General features: G+C 36.5%; 2 protein-coding genes across 3 annotated transcripts; one reads left to right on the top strand and one right to left on the bottom strand.

The window, feature by feature from the left end:
- Positions 1–659: 659 nt before the first annotated feature.
- LOC137936079 (uncharacterized) lies at positions 660–3831 on the top strand. 2 transcript variants are annotated; one of them, XM_068780612.1, is made up of 6 exons: positions 660–829; positions 926–981; positions 1390–1464; positions 2369–2508; positions 2810–2947; positions 3214–3831. In XM_068780612.1, exons 1-6 carry the CDS (start codon positions 735–737, stop codon positions 3424–3426), a joined length of 717 nt encoding a protein of 238 aa, XP_068636713.1. In that variant the 5' UTR covers positions 660–734; the 3' UTR covers positions 3427–3831. The 2 variants fall into 2 exon arrangements, with proteins under 2 accessions (XP_068636713.1, XP_068636712.1); XM_068780611.1 differs by having other exon boundaries at positions 660–981.
- Positions 3832–3909: 78 nt separating this feature from the next.
- On the bottom strand, positions 3910–7906 carry LOC137937118 (phosphopantothenate--cysteine ligase 2-like; the record flags this gene model as incomplete). The annotated part of the gene is made up of 9 exons (XM_068782182.1): positions 3910–4247; positions 4573–4692; positions 5048–5152; positions 6656–6715; positions 6844–6896; positions 7014–7099; positions 7213–7257; positions 7532–7655; positions 7780–7906. Coding segments are annotated over 9 exons (975 nt in total), but the record flags the coding sequence as incomplete, so codon positions are not given.
- Between the last annotated feature and the right edge of the window lie 14603 nt (positions 7907–22509).

Here is a 22509-nt window from a genome sequence, read left to right as displayed (position 1 = left end):
CCTAATGAATCTACCTCTACAAGGGATGTGTTGGCCATTATTCCCTGTACTGAACATCCAATGGCAAACCATCTAGAAGTGGGCCCCACGACTCTAAAATCATGATAACTTTATTTTATAAATAATATCTTTGAAACCATAATTCCAACAAGTTCAACTCACCTTTCAAGCCTTACCAAGGTTGTTGTTTCAGAATTTGGCAATGGATAGCATAGATTTTCATTTTTGGGTAGCACATAATTTGGCAATAGTGTTCGAGTTCAAATCTGATTATAAACCTAGTGTTTATAAACCATAGGAGACTTTTTCGGAAAAGTAATTTTAAAAATAAATATTGAATGATATTTATATCTTCTTTTAACAGAAAAAAAGACTATTAAGTACAATAAAAATAAAGACTGATATTTTAAAGAGGTTAATTATTTCTGTAATTTTGTAATTTAATCATTTTTAAAGAGGTGAATGTAAATTTATTCTTTAAAATTTGTCAATTTGCCGTTGTGAACCAACGGTGTTACCCGTTTGCCTCTTCGAAAAAACATCAGAAAAGAAAATTCAATTTTCTTCTTCATCATTTTGACGGACAGCTAAAAAAAAAAGAAAGATAAATACGATCGCCTCATGGTTTCTTGTTCAAGTCAAATTCTCCATTTTCTTCGTCTTCTTCTCTCTTTCTTCCATGTAAATACAAAGTAGAGGCCCCTCTACCCCATTCGTTTCTCGCTCATCGAAGGATGAGCAGCCTCCGAGCAATTTGTCTCCCCCAGGCGGTTTTCTCTTCCTTCGTCTGCTGCCGACATCAAATCTACTCGGGGATTTCTTTCCGTAGGTCTGTTTCTCACCTTTCGTCCTCTTTCACGTTTCCTTCTTATTTCAAATGGGCTACCCTTCACCCTCTAGAGCCGGCCTACCGAACGAATTCCAGGACGATTGTCGGAGCTTCTTATTGGACTTCGGAGAAGTCTCCTTTTGAAACACTGGGTGAGTCTGTTTTGCTTTGTTCTACACGATCGGTTTTACAGTGGGTGCGGCCTAAATTCAAGCTTCGCTGTGTGATCGGGGTGTAGAAATCTAAGACTGCAAAACACCCATATTTTGGGTTTATTAAGCTAGGAAAAATCTGTTAAAAAACTTTGTTTCAGAGTAGGTTATTTGACATCTTTCTGTTATCTTTTTTATATGGATCAATCCTGACTTGCTGGTTTGGAGTTTGCGCTGTATTCAATTTCTATTGTATTTGATGTATTAGCCAGAAACTGAATTTTTTTCTGGGTCGTTTACATCTTCCTGTGATCTAATCCACTGAAGCCCTTTAGTGTATAGCTTTCCCAAGACCTGGTGTTTGACCAGATGCCTTTTATCTAACGGTTTTAAATCACTAATCTGCAGAGCTGGGAAGGGATGCCGATGATGAGCAAATAAAGTCTGCTTATAGGCGGCTGGCCAAATACTATCACCCAGATGGTTTGCATCTTCATCTCAACCTTCTTAATGCTTTGTCCAAATATGGAATACTTCACATGACAACTTTCACCGAATTTTTTTTCCTTCTTTCTTATTATCTCTTTCATTACACTTTACAATGATTCTCGTCTATTTACAGAGAAGTTAATCTATCTATGGCTATACATAAAATCACAGCTCAATCATTGACGGATTTCCTCCTATAATCTCTCGGAGGATAACTTTGACGGATTTCCTCCTCTAATTTCTCAGAAGACAACTCATGCCAACAACACATCTGTAGTGCCCTGTTGTGAAGTTGATCTTTATATCCATGCAATAGTTTCTTTTGCTGTTTGATCTACCTCTTTGGCTAGCGGTTCTATATGTGAGTGTAGTGTAGATGCAATATATAGGTACCTGGTCCAGTTGAACATTCCCTGTAGGACTGAAAATCAGGGAAACGCTTTATCTTGTTGGTGGTCACCAAATGAGCTGGTCATGAGAACTGTATCCTACTGAAATAAAACCCTGAGAGAAACCGCTTTTTTCTCTTTCTTGCCTAAATGACAAATTTACTACCCAAGCAAAAAGCACCAATGAATGAGGTGGTCATTGACAAACAGTACTTATATTTATGAAACAATATTTAATGATCTGAACTTCTCATGGCACTTTCTATATAGGCTCTCACCAACCCTAAAAAGAATCATTGTCTTTCTAGAGCAGATCACTGTCATATGAGGCAATACACTGGCAATACACTTTTTTTTTGCGAACAATCCTTAAAAGAGAAATTCGCTATATCTGTTGAGTTTGTTTATAGTTGGGTATGCTTTGGTGCACAAAATGTGAAAAATCAAGTCATGATTTTTTTAACTACATGAAACATTGAGTGATTAACTGATCAGTGTGTTTCTTAAAGTATATGATGGCAGAGGTACCCTTGAGGAAGGAGAGACAGCTGAAGCTAGGTTCATTAAGATTCAGGCCGCTTATGAGTTGCTCATAGATGAGGAGAAAAGGAGACAGTATGACAGGGAACATTGTGTAAACCCCATGAAGGTATGCACCATGTCTTGGGATTTTCACTATTCAATGATGCTTCTTTGATCTTGCAACTGTTTGGTGTATAGTTTGTTTTATTGTTAGAGCATACTAACAAGTTTCTTCATCATAGCTCTCTGTGCCCCCACTTTATGAATGGACACAATCACACAATGTATCTGAGCTAATAGGACTTACTAAAAAAAGAAAGACATATTATGCCTTATCGTACTGTGTTGATGCTTGAAGAGCAAATTATAATATGGCTGGTTCTAATTACAATTTTTGGTAGTATAATTAACATGGTGCTTTTTATCAGGCTTCGCAAGCGTGGATGGAGTGGCTTATGAAGAAGCGAAAGGCATTTGATCAAAGAGGTGATATGGCTATAGCAGCTTGGGCTGAACAGCAACAACGTGAAATGAATCTTCGTGCTCGTAGGCTTTCTCGCTCAAAGGTATGGACATATTTATTGGGTAAAAAAAGGATTGATAATCATGCTCATGCACTCACCTGATAATCCAGTAATCTTCACACTTTGGACATCCTAGCACCTCTATTTTATTCTATAAAATTCGTATAGACTTGGAATCAATTAGAGAAGTCTAAGATTGGAGTGGTGTTGGAGAAAGGTCCAAGCTAGATCTTGCACTTTTCTATCAGCTGTATGTGGATGGTTTCTAGAAAGAGCCTTCAGCTTTTTCAATTTTGTCCCATTTTCAGATTGACCCAGAAGAGGAGAGAAGGATCTTAGCAAAAGAGAAGAAGGCATCAATGGAGCATTTCTCCAACACCCTGAAAAGGCATACACTAGTTCTGAAGAAGAGGGATCTGATGAGGAAAAAGGCAGAAGCTGAAAGGAAGAAGGTCATCAGTCAGCTTTTAGCTGCTGAAGGCCTGGAACTAGACACAGACGACGACCATGAAGCACTTTAGACTATTGGATACTTGCGTATCAGTGAGATTTCTCTGTCACACTACATAATATAGTTCTGCTGTACACAACTGTGCATATAATTGTTTCAGAATCTCCGAGGAAAGTGGACGAGTACACTCTAGTCTCCCTCTCTCTCTCTCAAATAGAAAAGCAAACGAACAGCCGTTTTGACACACGAGTTTCAGGACAGGAACGCAAGTACTTAAGTTGATCTTGAACACTCACATTACTTGGGAACTTCTGGATGCAATCTCCTGCATATAGTCACCAGTGAAGTTGTTTTAATGGAAGATTGGTGACAACAACTGAACCACAGGAAAATTGAAAACTTTACTTGCTTCATGGCCTAGAAATAAGAAGATTGAACAGTTGGCAAGGGAAAACTGGTTCACAGAGAAGTCAGATATGCTTTGTAGCAAATATGATGATTTTGTTTAATAATCGTTCTCTTGAACATACAATTGTGGAAATGATTATTGCAAGTTAATTTCCACTGTTTTTACATACAAATGAATCTTTTTATGATTTACTAGAATAAAACAAACTTTGACGCATCTATAGCAACCTAAGTTTGCACTCTTGACATCTCCAAGCCCGACTGCTCCATGTATGCGAAGTGTCTCTGTACTAGAAGATCAATCAGTGGTTTCTCAACATCTTCAAACTCATTTCCTTTTTGTACTCTAATAACCCCATCGCCGGTGACGACCGTGACTTCCTTTTTACGTGTCGATAGCTCGTTAGCTACCACCGCATGCATCTTGTTCTTTCTTAAAGCCGCCTCAGCTTTCTTCAGTAAAATTTCTGAATCTGTTTCAAGCTGGTAGAAATGGAAAATATCAGTTTTTTGTAGGACTGAAACCTCAAGATATTTTAGTCATTCAGTTTTATTTTCAAGTTTAATTTGTTGAGACATTTGAACGTGGAAAGAAGTTTTGTGCACTTAAAGAAAAATGAAATCTATAGTTTCATCATATACTTTAACGAAGTTAGATTACATCTACAGAAAGCAGTTCTAAAAATGCAATTTCATGAGCTTGTTCAGCAGTAGTGCTTGGGCTTTTGGCTCAAATGATAAAATCCAACGGCATCTGACAATGAAATTTTTATGTTTTCTAAAATAAAATTCTAAAATTATGACTAACCTTGAAAGAAATGCAGAAAGCATTGGGAGCCCATACTCTCCGTAGAACTGAGAGCATCTTGGGCACTGGGGCAAGTCTCATATCCAGAGGACCAGCTGCTGACTGAATCTTGTGTTCCGTCTATTTAAGAAAGAGCTGTCAGAAAGAACGCTGGTTGCTTCGTGATAAATGATACTGAAAAGGTAATAATAACAGAGGAAAGCTGAGCAAAAAAAAAAAATTTAACGTTCTCTGTTCTAACCAGTGATGAACATCTGCCAGACCTACTGAGCAAATATTTTTTTTAAGTCCGGAATTGTATCGGAGTAATCTAATCAAAGTACTGCATTATTCAAAACAAAGTTGACAGGTAATGTCCTTCTTGTATTTTAATCTACTTGTGAAAATTAAATGCAGTCATAAATTCTTTCTACAAAGGTAACAATTGCCTTTACAAAAGATAAAACCAAACAGGGTTACTGCTTGACATGCTTACCATAGACTCCCAAGGAACATAGAAGTCAGATACTGCAGCAGCAAGATAGAACATCCCACGAGATCCAAGAACTTGCATTGAAGTTGCTACCAGTTGTAATATCTGCTGAACGGAAAAATTAAGAACAAATTGTAGTCAGTGAAAAATAATACAGAACAAAATCAATCCCTTGCATGATAAAAAAGTAGGTTGTATCAAGATATAAGGTAAACATAAAGTCAACTGGACAAAAGCCAGCAATTCTCCTCCAACAAAACCAATTACTCAGATATATTCATATTTAATCTTCCTTACCATAATAAAAATTCTTAGAAGTACATAAAATGATTTCTCAAGCATTTCAAAATCTTAATTACCATAAGTGGAACATACACTCTGTAAAATCCTTTCCATCTGTATACATGATGTGTCCTTACTAAAGTGGGACCCATTACATGCACTAATATGCCTCTTCCATATGATATGAAATCATATGTTACAAAAACTGTTTTTTTTTTGTGTTTTAATGATACGTTACAATACCCTTATGTGGTAAGCCCCTGCTGATAGAGCAGGATATTTTACCCCAAGTACCTTTTCCAAGGGAAGAGCAGTCTCTCTAGTTTTACATTAGGAGTTCAACTTAGCCAAAAAGTTTGATCCTGTGATAACTCTGTGCATAGATTCTAACACCCAATGTTGAGTTTCATATTAGGAATTCTTTTGTTGTCTTGGAAGATAGCTTGCTGGCATTCTGTTAAGTTTAATGGTTCTAAAGAATGCCTACTGCTTGATAAATATGATTTTAATAGCTGCAGTTCAATGAATATTACAATAAATTAACTAATATTGATAGATATTTGTTAAACCCAAAGAACTATTGCATTTGGGACACCTGGTAAATTTTGATCTTTGGTAGATCATAAAAGTGGAAAGATTTCAAAGATAACTAATGAGGACTTCAAGGGCAAATATTAGGAGTCAGAGTCACTAACAATCTACTTTAACCTACCAATCGTCATTATAAGATGTCCATTATTTGGAAGTCTATATAGTAGACGAATGATCCACTCATTCCAGAGCATTCATGCATAATACCTTAGCCAGCTGTAGCCATGAAAAAATGATGACCCAGATCATAAGTTTTGATCAACAGCCATGATTGCATAAGGAATGTGAACTACCATGATTTACTGTCCAGATATTTGAATGGACACGTGAATCATATGATTACAATTGATGATCTAGATCATAAGATAACAAACGGGATGCCTTTATGACCACACACATTTGATCCTCACATAGGATGATAAGTAGCACTCTAATGTGCGTGAAAAGAATTAAGGAGTCGGGGAAAATCAAGAGAAAAGAGAGGAAATGGGGCATGATTCAACTTCAACCAGCCCACTCACCCTAAAGATAGAAGTTAACTATGTTAATGAACAGCACACTCAAACAGTCATTATTTTATGACCAAGTCAATGGGGCAGCTCTTGCGCAGAGCAGTTCCAAGTCACTACGTTATGAACCATGTATTTGAAAGGTTGCATAATCCTACCAAAGTATCTGGAAATTTCAAGACCTTTGTGTCATGACCCTACAAGAAATGGTGTTTAACACTATACTAACCTGAAGGTACTCAAAGATGGTGGTGAAGGGAATTTTCAGTAAGAACCCTTGCTCCGTTGCCTGCAAAGAGTGATCATCAATTGCTTCAGATTCTATTAGGCGATAGTAATGCTATGGTTAACAAGAAATAATTCAAGCTAAATTAATTCATAAAAAATAAGAGAATAAAGGATACAAGTGGGACATACATTATGGTGGCTTTCAATTGCATTCTTCACTGAAGTAGAATATGACTGGCGAACTTGGACATGAACAAGGTAATAATCAGAAGGGAATTTACATGGCAAAATGAAATCTTTTCATCTTCTAAAGATAAAGACTTTTCAAGAAGTAATTCTCATTCAGTAGATATGCATACCTTGGACAGTATCTTCCTTGAAAAGCTCAAAACACTCAAAGAGAGAATCTTCTGGAAGTGATCTACAATAAGGTTGACAAGTACTTCTACAGAGATATAAAGAAGTGACAGAACAAATGTCAGCAAGATAATTCCTTCGGACGATGCAAATCTTTTAAAAACTGATACAGAAAAAACATAAAAAAAATATAGAAGTTACCTTCTATGGACATAGACGACTGCATATCCAGCTTTGAGGAAGTACCTGCAATGATACATATAAGTTCTCTTGTTGAAACCATTTCTGACTTCACCTTCTAGACCACAAGATGCAGGTTATGATGTACGAGGTTGTCATATTAAAGTATTTATGCTTAGAAACTAAATCAACAAGTGAAAAGATCGCACAAAATAATATTCTAATAACACTTCCAGAGTCCATAGTCAGCTCATATCAACACAAATAAACACAATGACACACTTATAGAGACTAACAACATTGAAAGACAAGACTACAAGAAGAAAAATAAAAGGAATACTCTGTAGATGCTGCTCCTCGGTGCCCAGAGCTGAAGTTGTCAATGTAGCGTACACATCGCTGTTCCAGAGGAACAGTAGTTCCACCAGAAGTCACACAAACAACACCATTAGGTCTTCTGTCCCCTGTAAATGCTCCAAACAAAGAAATTTAATGCTTAAATTAAACTACATGTTAATTTAATTTATATTACACATTATATATACACTAAAAAGGAAGTACTTGAAACTACTCAATTAGACAACTTGCCTGAAGATCTAGATAAATGATTGATAAACTCCTTTACTTTTTGCGAAACATCAGAACTATTTTTCAGAGGAGGCACGGAATTGAAGAAGGATATGACATCAGAATCCACTGTTACTGATGGAGTTTCTCATCCATTTCTTGATATCCATGGGGTTACGACCTATATCCCAAAGCATATCATTTTACATTTCAAATGAGGTAGCAAATCATTCAACATTTCAATTGAGGTCTCATTAAATGCAGGGAATCAATTTAAAGGAAGGAGGACGGGTTGCAACATTCAAGAATTTATTACAGCATATGTAAGAACAACAAAGAATATGACTACCAACATTATAGAATTGACATTGACTAACATTGGGAGCAAAAGAGATAGATACGTTGAAGTAATCAAAGAAAAAACATTCCCTAACCAAACATCATTTACTTTCCATGAAAAAATTATATCTAAATGAAAAATCTTACTGTGCTCAATCTACTAACAAATACTCATGAAACCAGACAAAAAGAAAAAAAGGACAAGCCACATTAGTCAGTTAAAAAGTTCAGATCCTTTTGGAAAGTAATTAAATCAAGAAGATTAAGGTGATGTATCAACATTTGTCAGTTGTTTTTCTTTTCTTTTTTGTGCTATGTAAAGATTAAAAATCACCTTAGTCTGAATAGATTTTGTTACGTTTTGCCTTTTGGAAGTTTAGATATAAAGGGCCATTCTACTAATTCAAACATCTCTTTGGATTTCCAGCTTGATTTTTCAAGGCTATGGTCCAACTTAATTTTCAAGGCAATAAAGAATATATCTCAGTTTTATTTAGAATTCTAAAACGAATACAGAAACTTGTATGTATTTTATTTTCAGCCTAAGATTTGCTTTATGCTCAGTATCATTGTCCTTAACTCGTTCCTGAGAAAAGATTGACAATTGTTTTGGGGATACAATTCAATAGTCAATATCTGATTCAGAAACAGTAATAACTGTTCTTACAACACAAGTTTGATTCTTCGTGGTCCTCCTTACTATTATTTGTCCATAAAGGCTGCATTCAGTAGGGAAGTGGAGAGAAAGGAAAAGAAAAGAAAATCACCATTTCCCAAATAAAAGAGATGAGAATTTTTTTCTCTTGTTCGGTACAGAGGATAAAAAAGAAATCAAAGAGAATACAGTTTATCTTTGGATGGACATGGAAAATGGAAAAGAAGATTTTAACAACTCAAAAACACTATTTTTTTTAAATCATAAATATGAGAATTTATGGAACTAATTATGAACCACAGTAGCATCTCCCTCTCTTTTTATGATTTCAAAAAAAAAATAGTTTTTTTGAGTTGTTAAAATCTTCTTTTCCATTTTCCATGTCCATCCAAAGATAAACTGTGTTCTCTTTGATTTCTTTTTTATCCTCTGTACCGAACAAGAGAAAAAAATTCTCATCTCTTTTATTTGGGAAATGGTGATTTTCTTTTCTTATCCTTTCTCTCCACTTCCCTACTGAATGCAACCTTTATGGACAAATAATAGTAAGGTGGACCACTAAAAACCAAACTTGGACTGGTCTCGGTAAACAGAATTTCCAAGCCAACAAAACTGTTTTGATAGCTCTTTCTAGATAGAAAGGCATGCATATCCATAATATAATAAGATGAAAACATTCACATATTCATCCTTGAATCATCTTCTAAATTCGGAAACCAGTGACATGAAAAGAAAAAATTATGAACACTTATCTCTCAGCTTGTGTTCTTCCTTCTTAAAAGAGCCTTCTTTGAGTGGTGTTGATCATCCCTTCTCTAGAGAATTCCTTTGACGAGGGATCTTAAATATAATGCTCTGATACCAGAGGGTGACTATGTTATCGGAGATGAGGAAGAGGGAAAAAAGAAGGAATAAAGGATGAGGCATCGCAAGAGTGGTGACGGCGAGGAAGAGGAAGAGGAAGAGGAAGAGGAAGAGGAAGATGGCGAGGAGAGGCAGAAGGCAATGAGGCGAGACGAGGCTACATGGCTAGCCGTCGGCAGCGGAGTTATACTGGGTTAGGCGAGCGGGGCGAAATGAGAAGAGAAGGAAAGAATGGGGAACGAGAAGCGAGAGGGAACCGAAAGGAACTTCTTGCTCTCCTTCTCTTTGCTATCTTCTTCCACCCATCGCACGCTCTCTCCTTTTCTCTATCTCCCTTTCTCTCGAAACCCTAACTTACCGCCATGCGTGCGCCACACGTACTCACAACACGGTCACCACACGCACTCACCATGTTGTCGCCACACACTCACCACGGGTGCGTCACGCATTACCCATGCGCGCCACGAGCTCAACACGTGTGCGTCACACACGCTCACCACGCTTGCGTCACGTGTTACCACATATGCAACACTCACTCACCAGGCATGTGCCACACCTTGCAGGACACGTTTGTTACATTTAGATATCGGCCGATATGTTACGTTCTTTGCGATATGGTACGATATTCGATATATCGGATACATATCGAGCTTGAAAATTAGAAAGTTTCGGCCGTTACATATCAAAAGTAGTCTGTTACAAATATCATATCGGTCGTTACAAACATGTGTTATCAGCGTATCGAACGTTACAAAGTCGTCGTAACGGGTTTTTTCTTCATAACGGTTTGTAATCTAACTGAGTCAGGTCTAAGTTGTCCTGGTTTACTCTAATTGAGTTGAGTTTACCTGGTGTGTTTTTGTCTTTTTGCTTCCTAAAAATTTATTTAACCCAAGCCACACCCTTATTTGACCCGATTTGTTCCAATCGGCCGCGTAACGGCAACTAACCTGACCGAGTTAGCCCGGTCTATACCTCTGTGTAAATCGCTAAGAATCACCAGCTCTCTCCCCTTTTTGCCTTCAGCTTAGACATCGTCAAAAGCGACGACCAGATCGGCTGCTCCATTGGGCCACCGCGTTCTTCTTCCTCACACTTCGACATGAGAAAAAAGGGAGAGAATGGGGAACGAGAAGCGAGTGGGAGTCGAATGGAACTTCTTGCTCTCGTTCTCCTCACTATCTTCTTCCTCCCATCGCACTCCCTCTCCTTTCCTCTATCCTCCCTTTCTATCTCCCTTTCTCTCGAAACGTTAAAAACCCTACCCGAGCACCCTTTTATTTTTTTATTTCACCCTTCTCAAGAAGTAAAACCTAAACCCTAACTCACATGCAGACGAATCAACACGACAGCTCCCAAGCTCCCAGTGATACTCGGGGTCCAATGCCAAGATCCCTCTGAAATCTAAAGAAATGGAAGAGTCGTACTTTGATTCCACAGGCACAAACCTCGGAAATCAGATGGCCCATTCCCATAAGAGACTTATACCCTGCTTTTTATTTTTTTAAGTTTTTTTAAATCTTTTTCGTGGAAAGTACGAAAATACCCCTATCTTTTTTCTATTTTCCTCATCTTTCCTTAATATATAAGAAAGTTCATTTAGCTTTTTTAAGTAGATATGTATCCGTTTCCTAAAAAAGAAGAATGCCTATTTGGGTTTAAGATACTTTTATTATTAAGACTTTTTCTGGTATATTTTAAATCCCTTTCTCGGGAACTACATGTCATGCTATTATTAGGACAATATTTAGAAAAACATGCTCCAATCTTCTAGTTCCTCTCTTTCCCTATTTTTGTAATTTTTTAAAATTCTTTTCTTTTAAGTACCAAAATGCCTCTCACAACTAACCCTATCCATTACATTTGTAGCTTTTTTAAGTAGACACTAGAACCCTTGGCCCCTAAACCATAAGAAACCCTAAAAAAAACTAAAACCTTCAACCCTAAAACCCCCAAAAAAAAACCCTAAACTCTTTTAATTTTCCAGTCAATGTTTACACTTTTTCTCCACTCTATAGTCTGTCATAATAGGTTAATAAAAGTCCCAAATTATTCACCTCAGATGTCATGCCTTTATTAGGACATTAGGTTACCAGTTAAAACCTTCAGAAAAGCATGCGTCTTTTACTTCCTCTCTTTCCCCATTTTTGTAGTTTTTTAAAAAAAATATTTAAAATACCCCTATAATTTGTTCTTATTCCATTTTCCACCACTAACCCTATCCAGTACATTTACACCTTTTTAAAGTCGACCCTAGGACCCAAAACCCTAAGAAACCCTTAAAACACCTAAACACTTCAACCCTAAAACCCCCAAAAAAGCCCAAAACCTAAACCCTGAACCCTTTCTATTTTCCCATTGTCAATGTTTACACTTTTTCTCCTCGCTATAATCTCTCATCATAGGTCAATAAAAGTCCCAAATTTTTCACTTCTTTACCAACACGTTACAAACAGAACACTGACAAGAAAGCTAAGATTGCAACCAGCTGCTATTAGATACTAATGACACACATTTTGGCAATAAAGACAAATACGAAAAAACTTAAAACAGCAGCAAAGTGGGAAAAATCATAAATTTCCAGAAGTTCATACCCCTTATACTTCAAAAAGACAACACAGATATCATACTATAATATGGACTACTCCAAAAGGGAGATAAGATGAGAAACTAAGGATAAAAGGACAAGAAAAGAAATAACCAAGAAATTAAAAAAAGTAAAATCAATTCATTTTGCATTTAAACTTAGCCTGGGAAAATTACATATTTTAAGTCACTAACCTATAAAGCCCAAGAAGAGGATTATCAAGAAATATCAAGAAATCCGAACACTACATAAAAAGTTGCAAAATGAGAGCAAGAAACAGAATAATGCAGGGACAAGTAAACAACCACATGAAGAAAAAAAAAAAATGCATATCCGTTAACAGTGATCTTTCAATAAAAGCATCAAACGGACGAAAAATCAATTTCAATAAAATAAAGAAGCTTTATTTATGCATTTAGTAGCAAAAGCTAGAACCATAGACGACGAAATGAGAAATATCTAAAATATCTAGGATAAATCTAAGAGAACCACAAAAAAATTTGATAGAAGGGGCAAAATGAATGATAAACTCACCATGAAAGTCACCATCGTGACTCTTGATTGAAAACCCCTTCTCTCTTCAGGAAAAGCGGAGGGCGATTTTCTTAGGGTTTCTCTTTATGATACTCTGTACCACGGTCCTGGTAAAACCCTAATGTGAAGTTGAACACGATCGACGTTTGTGCACGATCCACGTCACAGACCACGGGAACCGTGTGCCTACATATAAAAAGTCAGGCACCTTTTCCTCTCCACTCTTAGCGCTAAATACTGCGTCTCTAGACTAGGAGAAAATTGGATGAGCTCAATCTTGTCTTATTCAAGATTTTGAAATTTTCTATTTTTTATTTTTTGAAATTGAAGAATTAATTTAGCTATAACTTCGTGCTTTTAATATATTACTTAATACTTGATGTACGTCATAGTAAAATCAATTTATAGTAAAATCTATAACTACATAGTATAATCAATTTATTCTTTCAACTAAATATTTTTATTATTTTTAGTACATTGTTGGATCTCACCCAAAGCCATTAGTGTTGAGGTATGTATTCACAACCATATACATTTTTTTCCAAGTCCTCATGCGGTTTTTCAACTGTTCTACTGTCTTTTGGTTCGCTGTGTCCAAATTGAACATACAGACACAATCGTTGAAAACTTCGTGTTTCCAAACTCCATTGGGTAATTTGTTACCCAAATTGACTTACTCAATGAGCAAATCAAGCATTTTACTGTCTTCGTCGCACGTCCATGTGTCGTATGATCTATTTGTAGTGTTATCCATAATGTATTTACCTTTCCTCCTTCCAGCCATCTAAAACTCATAACAAGTAGACAATGAATCAAAAATAAGTTGTTCTTAAAAAAAAAATTGAGAGGGGGAGAAGAAAAAAAGGAAGCGCCCCCCCCCCCCTCCCTCCTTACCTTACCAGATACACAAACCCCTACTTTAGCAGCCACAGAAAGCACACTAATTCCCATGAACAAAACCCATAATGACATAATACACAGAAAAGAGTTAAATCCGAACCTGCAATACCCACCTCTAAACCCCCAACAAGTTAGAAGATAACTACCAAAGTCCACATAAATGGGGAAGAAAAACTATAACCAACAACCCCTAGAAACCCCAAATAGACGAGTCCATTAGATCAAAATCACAACCTGCATAGAAATATGCCACTAATGTGGGTAAACCTAAAGCAACAGTAGTATTTATATCATTCGTAGGTGCTGCTAACTCTCCTGTGATTTTCCAAGGTAAAAGAGCACCCGACCAGTTAGAAACAAAAATAAATAGAAACATAGTTCCAATAAAAGTAACCAGGGGCCATAATCTTCTCCAATCTAAGTTTTGCTCAGGTCTCGGATGACTTCAAGGACATATTCGAAAAAATTCTGATTGTCGATTGGAACGGTTTGTGGAAATGCACTCTATATGCTTTCACCCTTTCAAAGTAATTAACTTTTGCTAATTGAAGCATGTTTCGGCAAATGAGCTCCTTGAGGTAAGTATCTGCAACCTCTTCCATTGTCATGCCTGTCCATTCTTTGGCAAATCCCTTTGCAATCCACAACCTGATGAGCCTTTTTCTTTTGATGATGTAATCCTCTGGGAAACTACTACAATATACGATGCCGAGTTTAAGGTAGTATGGCATGTTAGCAAAACTAAGCAGCAAGATGCTCTTCACTGTTTCAAGGATTGGATTATTACTCAACTCCCAGCTAAGACTATTGTATACCTTTCTCCATTCCAGTTCAGTTCCATCCTTCGAGGACATGAGGCCACCAACAACTACAATAGGGAGTGGTAGGCCTTCACATTTATTTGTGTAAGGGGCTCTAGTTCTTGGGGGCATGTTTTGTTGGGGTATCTCCAGAATGTTTTCTTACAGAAAAGGTGTTAAGCACCTAACCAATACTATCCAAAAAACCGGTTTGTTAGGAGCGGAAGGCATAGGTACCTAATCCTAGGACCATAACAGTATACCCCACCTTCGCGAGCGGACGTCCACGGCGGCTTAACACTCAACGACGGGAACTAGGTCAAGATCCTATAATCCCTTACAACGACCATGTCCGGGGCTCGTGACACCCACGTTGGGACTCCCCTCGGGGATTCGAACTCGTGACGTGGGAGCCCATTCTGATACCAAATGTTAAACACTTAGCCAATACTACCTAAAAGATCGGCCTGTTAGGACCATAACAAAAGGGCCCAAGAATCTCTTTGACTGAGAGGCTCCAGGTAAAACATATGACTCCCTTCTCCTAATGATAAAGCCACACCTACATTGCGTGTAGTAATAATTATTCTACTTCCACTTCTATTATCTAGTAGTGTAACTTTTATGTTATTCCATACATCTATGCTCCAGACATCATCTAGTACAACAACATACTTCTTTGATTGCAGATACCCAATAAGAGTCTGTACCAGTTGTGAATACCTCATTGAGCTTATGTCAGATGGAAGTGCATCCTTTGCCTTGTGGAATTCTTTTCCCATGTTTCTCAGAAGCTCGTCAATTGTGTAAGTTTGAGAGAATCAACAAGAAGCAATTTTTACAGAAAGCAATTAAAAAATAACCATCGATTTACATGGAACAATTTTTACCGCACTTTCTTCCGAATTGAGCCGAAGAGGTTGTAGAGAGGGGAGAGAAGTCGCCGACGGTCATCGGTGTTGGGGACGGCAAGAGGAAGAGAATCAAACGTCGAGGAGAGGTCGCAGAGGGGGCTATTGAAATCGCCAACTGTCGTGAGTGAGGGAGGAGCCAGAGAGGTTGTAGAGAGGGGAGAGATGTCGCCAAAGGTCATCGGTCCTGGGGACAATGAGAGGAAGGGAGTCGAGCACCAGAGACAAGGTCGCACAATTTCTCATCGCACTAACAAAGGTTTGCCACCACACAAGGAGCGATAGAATGTCTACATCTTCATTCAACAAGTCACATATCATAACCAACAAGTAGGTTTACAAATGTGTATATAATCGGGTATCATTTTAAAACTCAGTTCAAATCTAACAAAGATAAGCAAACCCAGCAAAGATAAGCAAACCCAACATGCTACATTAGGTTTTGAGGGAATCCTCAAACCCTATTAACCGAAAATCTAAAAACGATTAACCTGCATATTTTATACAATTCTTGTTGCAACAGCAAAGGCCATACTGTTGGTAAGGAGCAATAAAATGTTTCACACTGACACAAGAAGTATTAGAACATCACCACACAAGACCATTGTGCACCAAGGTAGTATTGGTGGTGCCTTGTGCTGCCTTTCTCTAGGAAGGAGAAATTAAGAAGAAAGTGAAGAGACGGCCCTGTTAGTGCGCTCTGTAAGTGAAATGTAATTGACTTTCACTAGGTAAAGTGACAAAAAAATCGTTAGTAAACTCAAGTGAGGGGTGCAAGTGAACTACCTATGTAATTCATTTTCACTCATTTTAGTCATAAAAGTGATTTCACTCCATTCGAGGTGTAAATTCAGGTTCTCTCGTTCAATTCCCTCGTCGAAAGAAGACACCTTCACCTATTTCAAGGAGACATTGCTCGTCCAGTCCATGCGTTCCATCTTCCTCTCTGCAAGAGTATCAATCTGGATGAGGCCATGGCTTATGGTGCCGCTATTTAGGTTGCAATTTTGAGCAGCGAAGGTGACGAGAAGGTCCAAGACCTACTGCTTCTGGATGTGATTCTACTAAGTTTGGGTATTGAGATAGCCGGTGGAATAATGACCACAAGCGCTCAATTCTATCCAGTATTTCGGTTTATAAATATGTACTTGATGTTAGGAAACACACGTTTCTTATACTAATTTGGGCAATATATTTATTATTCAATTATATTTTCTATTTAATGGAATAGGCTGAAATTAGGTGGTCTAATTTTGTTAAGCTCATTAAAGAATATGGGACATGAATATGGGCCAATTGAGTAAATACCATAGGGAATTATGAGAACCCTATATAAGGAGACACATTATGGTTATGGTCTCCAATATACTAAATCACACACAGTTTCCCTTCTCCCCATCCGGAAGAGAGACGAATGTCCCATTGAGGAACTAAGGAGATTTAGTTGAGGAAGATCACAAAACCAAGAATTTTTTCATATCGATTGCCGCAAAACTCCGCAACAGTAGGTGATTGTTTGGAATGGATCCAAGTATTTATCCCGAATTCTAATATTTTGGCATGATGTAAATTTTGGATTATGATTTAAGCTTAAAGTTTTTTCTAACAAGTGGTATCAGAGCATTACATTAATATTAGATTATTAGGATTTTTTGGACTAATTCGGTGGAGAGCGACATATAGAGCGTCGACACTATGCAGAGTTGGCGCTCTGCAGACCTTCTCCACCGAACTACTATGCATCGGTCGGTGTCACCATCGAAAAATGGAGGCTGACGTCTGATGGTGAAAGTCATCGAATTTCCTTTCACCCACCCCCTTGCGCGTGGTTGCAGCATCCATTGGGAAATGTTGTAGAAATGTCCGATGGAAAGAAGAGTCTGACAAAAGAAACCCGCGTTGCAGCATCCGTTGGGAAACGCTACAGCGACATCTTGCAGAGGGCCACCGGTGGAAGCTGACAACCCCTCCTCTGTGCATGGCTGGAGGTTGAAGATGACCTCCAACATGCGCAGGAAGGAAGGAAAAAAAAAGGTTCACATCACCATTACTTTTTCGTCGTCAGAAGGGAACCTGCAACTATCGGCGGGCTAGAGCCTATTGGCCGAACTACAACGAGACAGAGAGTTCGGCCCGGTGCTGCAGCGCCCGTCGGAAAGAATGCACCGACATAGGGTTGCGCCAGTCAGGGGTTGAGATGAGTCGGACGAGTTGGTGTGACTCGGATATCAAGGGTCGAATCGGGCGGATCGAGTCGACTTAGACGGGCTGAGCCGGCTAGCCCGACAAAGGACCGAGCATACTTGGTCCTAAAAAATGGGATTTTTACACCTGCGGGGATTCAAACCTGCGCGCAAGATTTTTGTTTAGCGCATACGACTAGAATGATAGCTCGCATTTGTGTCTTATATTCTCTTTTTTCTCCCTTTTGTTTTTTTTCTTGTTTCGTCCTTTTTTTTTTATTTCTCTTTTTTTTTCCTTTCTATTCTTTCTTTCTTTCTCTTTCTTCTTTATTTTTTCTTTTTACATTCTTTCTTATTTTCTTCTTTCTCTTTCTTTTTTTCTTCTTCATTCATTCATTTTTTCTTCTTTCTCTTTCTCCCTTTTGTTATTTCTCGTTTTATTTTTTTATTTATTTATCTTTATTTTTCCTTTCTTTTCTCTATTTCTTTCTTTCCTTCTCATTCTTCTTCTTTCTTATTCCTTACTTTCTTTCTCATAATATCCTTTAAACACCAAGTATTAGATTTTACAAGTTCTCATATGAAAACCATTTGTTTCTTGATGTAATATAGAGATCAATGGCTCGTTACATAGTCTGAATGTATGGAAAAAAATAACCATAAATCACTTATCTTTCCAAGGTTGAATCTCTTTTCCTTAAAGAGCACCTTGCATTAAACCTTCAAAAGTACTTAAGCATCACTTCAACGTGGGAGTCCTAAATCCTTAGTTCCGGTGTAGAATTTATGATTCCTTCATATTGTTCTCGAGCCAAAGAGGGAGAGGAGAAGGAGAAGGAGAGGAAGGAGAGAAGCAGAGAGAAAAGAGAGAGAGTTGAGAGATCAAATTCCAAGAGAGGGGAGGGGAGAGGAGAGAACTTAATGCTCTACCTCTTAGCCAAGGGCCTCTATTTATAATTTTTACAACCCCCTTAGGGCTACAACATTACAAGAGAAGACATATAAATAGATAAGTAATTACATCTTCATGCCATCTTTATGAGATTTTCAAATTTAAAATCAAGATGTGTGTATCTAAAAATTCATGTATACAAGAAATTTAGTATAAAGTATCACTTGCACCCACCAGAGGGACAAATAGATTTTTTGCTATCGATGTTCCCCTAGTGGTAGTCAGCGCCCAAGAACCTTTGGGAAATTTTCACTATGGCTTGTAATTAAAAAAGAGATTTTGGCTCTCCTTGGCCATGTGTACATCAATACACGATTTTTACAATCCCAACCAATCTCCTCAAGAGATCGCAACAAGATTCTAGCTCTAGCTTGGCCTTTCTATCTAGATTAAATAGGTTCTAGATGAACATTTTACAAATACAAATAAAAAAGGTAAAAATTACACAATTACTTGGAAAGATGCTTATCCTTGAGAAATTCAAGCTTCCTCCCCTTTTAAAGCATGATGTGAAATGATTAAGGAGTTTTGACAACATGAATGCAAGGATTGATTGAAAGATAAAAAATATTTTTCAAAGTATGGGGCACTCTCTTTCACTCTAAAACACTTTAACGGATATTTGCAAGATATAGAGTAATGACTTGAAGATTTGCACGATGTGAAATGATCAAGGAGTTTTGACTATATGATTGCAAGGATTGATTGAAAGAGAATTTTTTTTTTTTCAAAGTATGGGGTTCTCTCTTTCACTCTAAAGCACTTTAACGGATATTTGCAAGATATAGAGTAATGGCTTGAAGATATGCCAAGTAATGTTCATTCTCTTCTCTACACATGCTTGGTTGGGGGTATTTGTAGCTTCCCCAACTCAAACTGGTCATTATTTACTCTTTGTAAAAATCAGTACTTTGATAGATTGATCAATCGATCATAACGACTACTTTTTTGTCAAACAATGACTTATTGATCGACGGACCGGTCGATCAACATGATCGACCCTAGATTAAATAGGTTCTAGATGAACATTTTACAAAAACAAATAAGAAAGGTAAAGTTTACACAATTACTTCAAAAGATGCTTATCCTTGAGAGATTCAAGCTTCCTCCCCCTTTAAAGCACGATGTGAAATGATTAAGGAGTTTTGACAATATGAATGCAAGGATTGATGGAAAGATAACAAATATTTTTCAAAGTATGGGGCACTCTCTTTCACTCTAAAGCACTTTAACGGATATTTGCAAGATACAGAGTAATGACTTGAAGATTTGCATGATGTGAAATGATCAAGGAGTTTTGACTATATGATTGCAAGGATTGATTGAAAGAGAATTTTTTTTTCAAAGTATGGGGTTCTCTCTTTCACTCTAAAGCACTTTAACGGATATTTGCAAGATGTAGAGTAATGGCTTGAAGATATGCCAAGTAATGTTCATTCTCTTCTCTACACATGCTTTGGTGGGGGTATTTACAGCTTCCCCAACTCAAACAAGTTATTATTTACTCTTTGAAAAAATCAGTACTTTGATAGATCGATCAATCGATCATAACGACTACTTTTTTATCAGATAATGACTTATTAATCAATGAACCGGTTGATTAATATGATATTGTTGGTCCAGAAAAGTTGAGTTGATTGATCATTCTTGCGATTGATCGATCAATCAAAATTCCCTCTAGCTGTGCAATACAAGTTTGATTGATCAGTGCATTTTCCTATGATTGATCATGCTTTAGTCCCTTACTTGCAAGGTTCTGTCTGATTTATCAATCAAGTGGGATGATTGATAATTCCTTGTGGAATTCACTTGTCTGGACAATATTGATCAATCAATCCTAGTGGGATAATCGATAATGCATTATAGCATGAAATGGCCATGTCAGGATGCTCAATCAATCGACTATGGTTGATCAATCATGCTTTATATTTTTGGCATGCACAATTCTAGATGGTTGATTATTGCAAGTGGTCAATCGATCATTTGAATGCCAGTTCAAAAGTGTAGACTTTTTAAAACATGGAAATATATATTTAGGAATTAGACACACTGATTCAAAACTATTGAGAGCAATAATAATTACAGAAAAAGAAATAATCAAGCACGAATACACAATATTTATATAGGTTCGCCTCAAGGTGAGACTACGTCATGTTCTTCCTCCGCAGTAATAATTCACTATGATGAAGATGGAATTTACAAGAGAAAAAATCGCACACACACAAATTCTCTATTTTTTTTTTCTAACCTCACTTTCACACAACTCATGATTATCAATCACCCAAATGACAACGCCCCAAATGCTACAAGAAAACTAGGGCAACTGAAATGCAAGGTCGTTCAGCGTGCTGACTCTATGTAAGGCGTTAATTAGACTCCACAACTTATTAATATTTTTCTCAAGTGCCCATGCATGTTCTAAATGGTTTTTATGATGATTTTATGTATGATTAAGTGAAAATTATAAACTAAAGCTCTGATTTCACATAGTACTAAAGGAACGAGAGTTTATAATGCTCTCTTAACAAAAATGATTGAGTTTAGACATTTGTCTATTATACTTGAACTCTAGTCTTCTCCTTGTCTTCTTCCTTGGGGGTGTTTCTTCAAGAGATGTTCTTTAACTGTGCTTGAGGTCTTGAGTTTTGGATTAAAGCTTTAGACCTTGAGATGCATTTACTCTTAAAAGTAACGTATCTGAAATACTTAGATTTTCAAGTTGTTAGATCAATTAAGTTTTGTTATCATAAAAAAATAATATGGGAGTCAACTTACGATCAACATCTTTTCATTAATTCATTCTTTGTTCTTTCTCTATTTTTCTTTTTTTTTCTTATTTCATTATTTGATTTATTTATTTAGTTTCTTCTTTATTTCTTTATTTCTTTCTTTCCTGTTTTTTCTTTCTTTTTTCTTTGTTCTTTCTTTTTTTCTTCATTCTTTCTTTCATTTTTTGTCTCATTTCTTTTTTTTCTTTTTTTCTTTCTTTCTTGTTCTTTCTTTGTTTATTTCTTTATCCATCTTTTTTTCTTTCTCACTTTTGTCTATCCTACTTCTTTTTTCTTCTTTATTCTTTCTTGTTTCTTTCTTCCTTTTTTATTTCTTTATTTCTCGTTTTGTTTATTTATTTATTTCTTTCTTCTTTTTTTGTTCCTTCTTCACTCTTCCTTTATTGTTCTTTCTTTCATTTTTCTCCTTTCTTTCCTTTTTCTTCTTATGTTTTTTTTCTTCAGTCTTTCCTACTTCTCTTTTTTTTGAAAAAATTCTTTCTTCTTTCTCACTTTCTTCTTTTTTATTTTGTTTTTCTTTCTTGTTTCTTTCCTTCTTCATTCATTCTTTCTATCTTTTTTGTCTTTTTTTCTTTTTTTTTATTTATCTTCCTTGTTCCTTTCTTTCTTTCCTTCTTTCTTTCCTTACGTCTTTCTATCTTTCTTTCTTCCTTTCTTCTTCTTTCTTATTTCTTTCTTTCTCTATCTGTTTTTCTTCTTCATTCATTTTTTTCTTTTTTATTCTTTTTTCTCATTTCTTCATTTTTGTTTCTTATTTCTTTCTCTCTATCTTTGTTTTCCTTTCTTTTTCCTTTTTCTTTCATTCTTTGTTTTTTTCTTATTTTTCCTTCATTTTTTTCTAATTTTTTTATCTTTCTTCTTTTCCCATTCTTTATTATTTCTTTCTGTGTTTTTTTCCTTCACTCTATCGTTCTTTCTTTCTTTTGTCTTTCTTCTTTTTTGCTTCTTATTTCTTTCTTTCTTCCTTTCTTTCTTTCTTTCAATCTTCTTTTTTCTTATAAAAATAGTACAATATGTAATATTGTACCCAGATACTCACTTAAATAATCTTAGATTAATATCTTTTTTTAAAATGAAAAGTGATGGAACGAACAGGGTCAAAATTTTAGGAATTTGGGCTTCTCTCAACGGAATCTCTCGAACTCTCAAGATGTGCAACGTTTTGGAATCTTTTATAGATTCTGACAAATGAAAGGGCACCTCTTATTAGAAGAAACGTCGTGAAGCTTTGTTTGTG

This window comes from Aristolochia californica, unplaced genomic scaffold (genome assembly GCF_029961685.1).
Source record: "Aristolochia californica isolate CCGP_79_NKW_82.1479 unplaced genomic scaffold, dmAriCali1.0.hap1 SCAF_7, whole genome shotgun sequence".
Classification (NCBI taxonomy): domain Eukaryota; kingdom Viridiplantae; phylum Streptophyta; class Magnoliopsida; order Piperales; family Aristolochiaceae; genus Aristolochia; species Aristolochia californica.
This window is presented reverse-complemented; position numbering and strand designations above follow the sequence as displayed.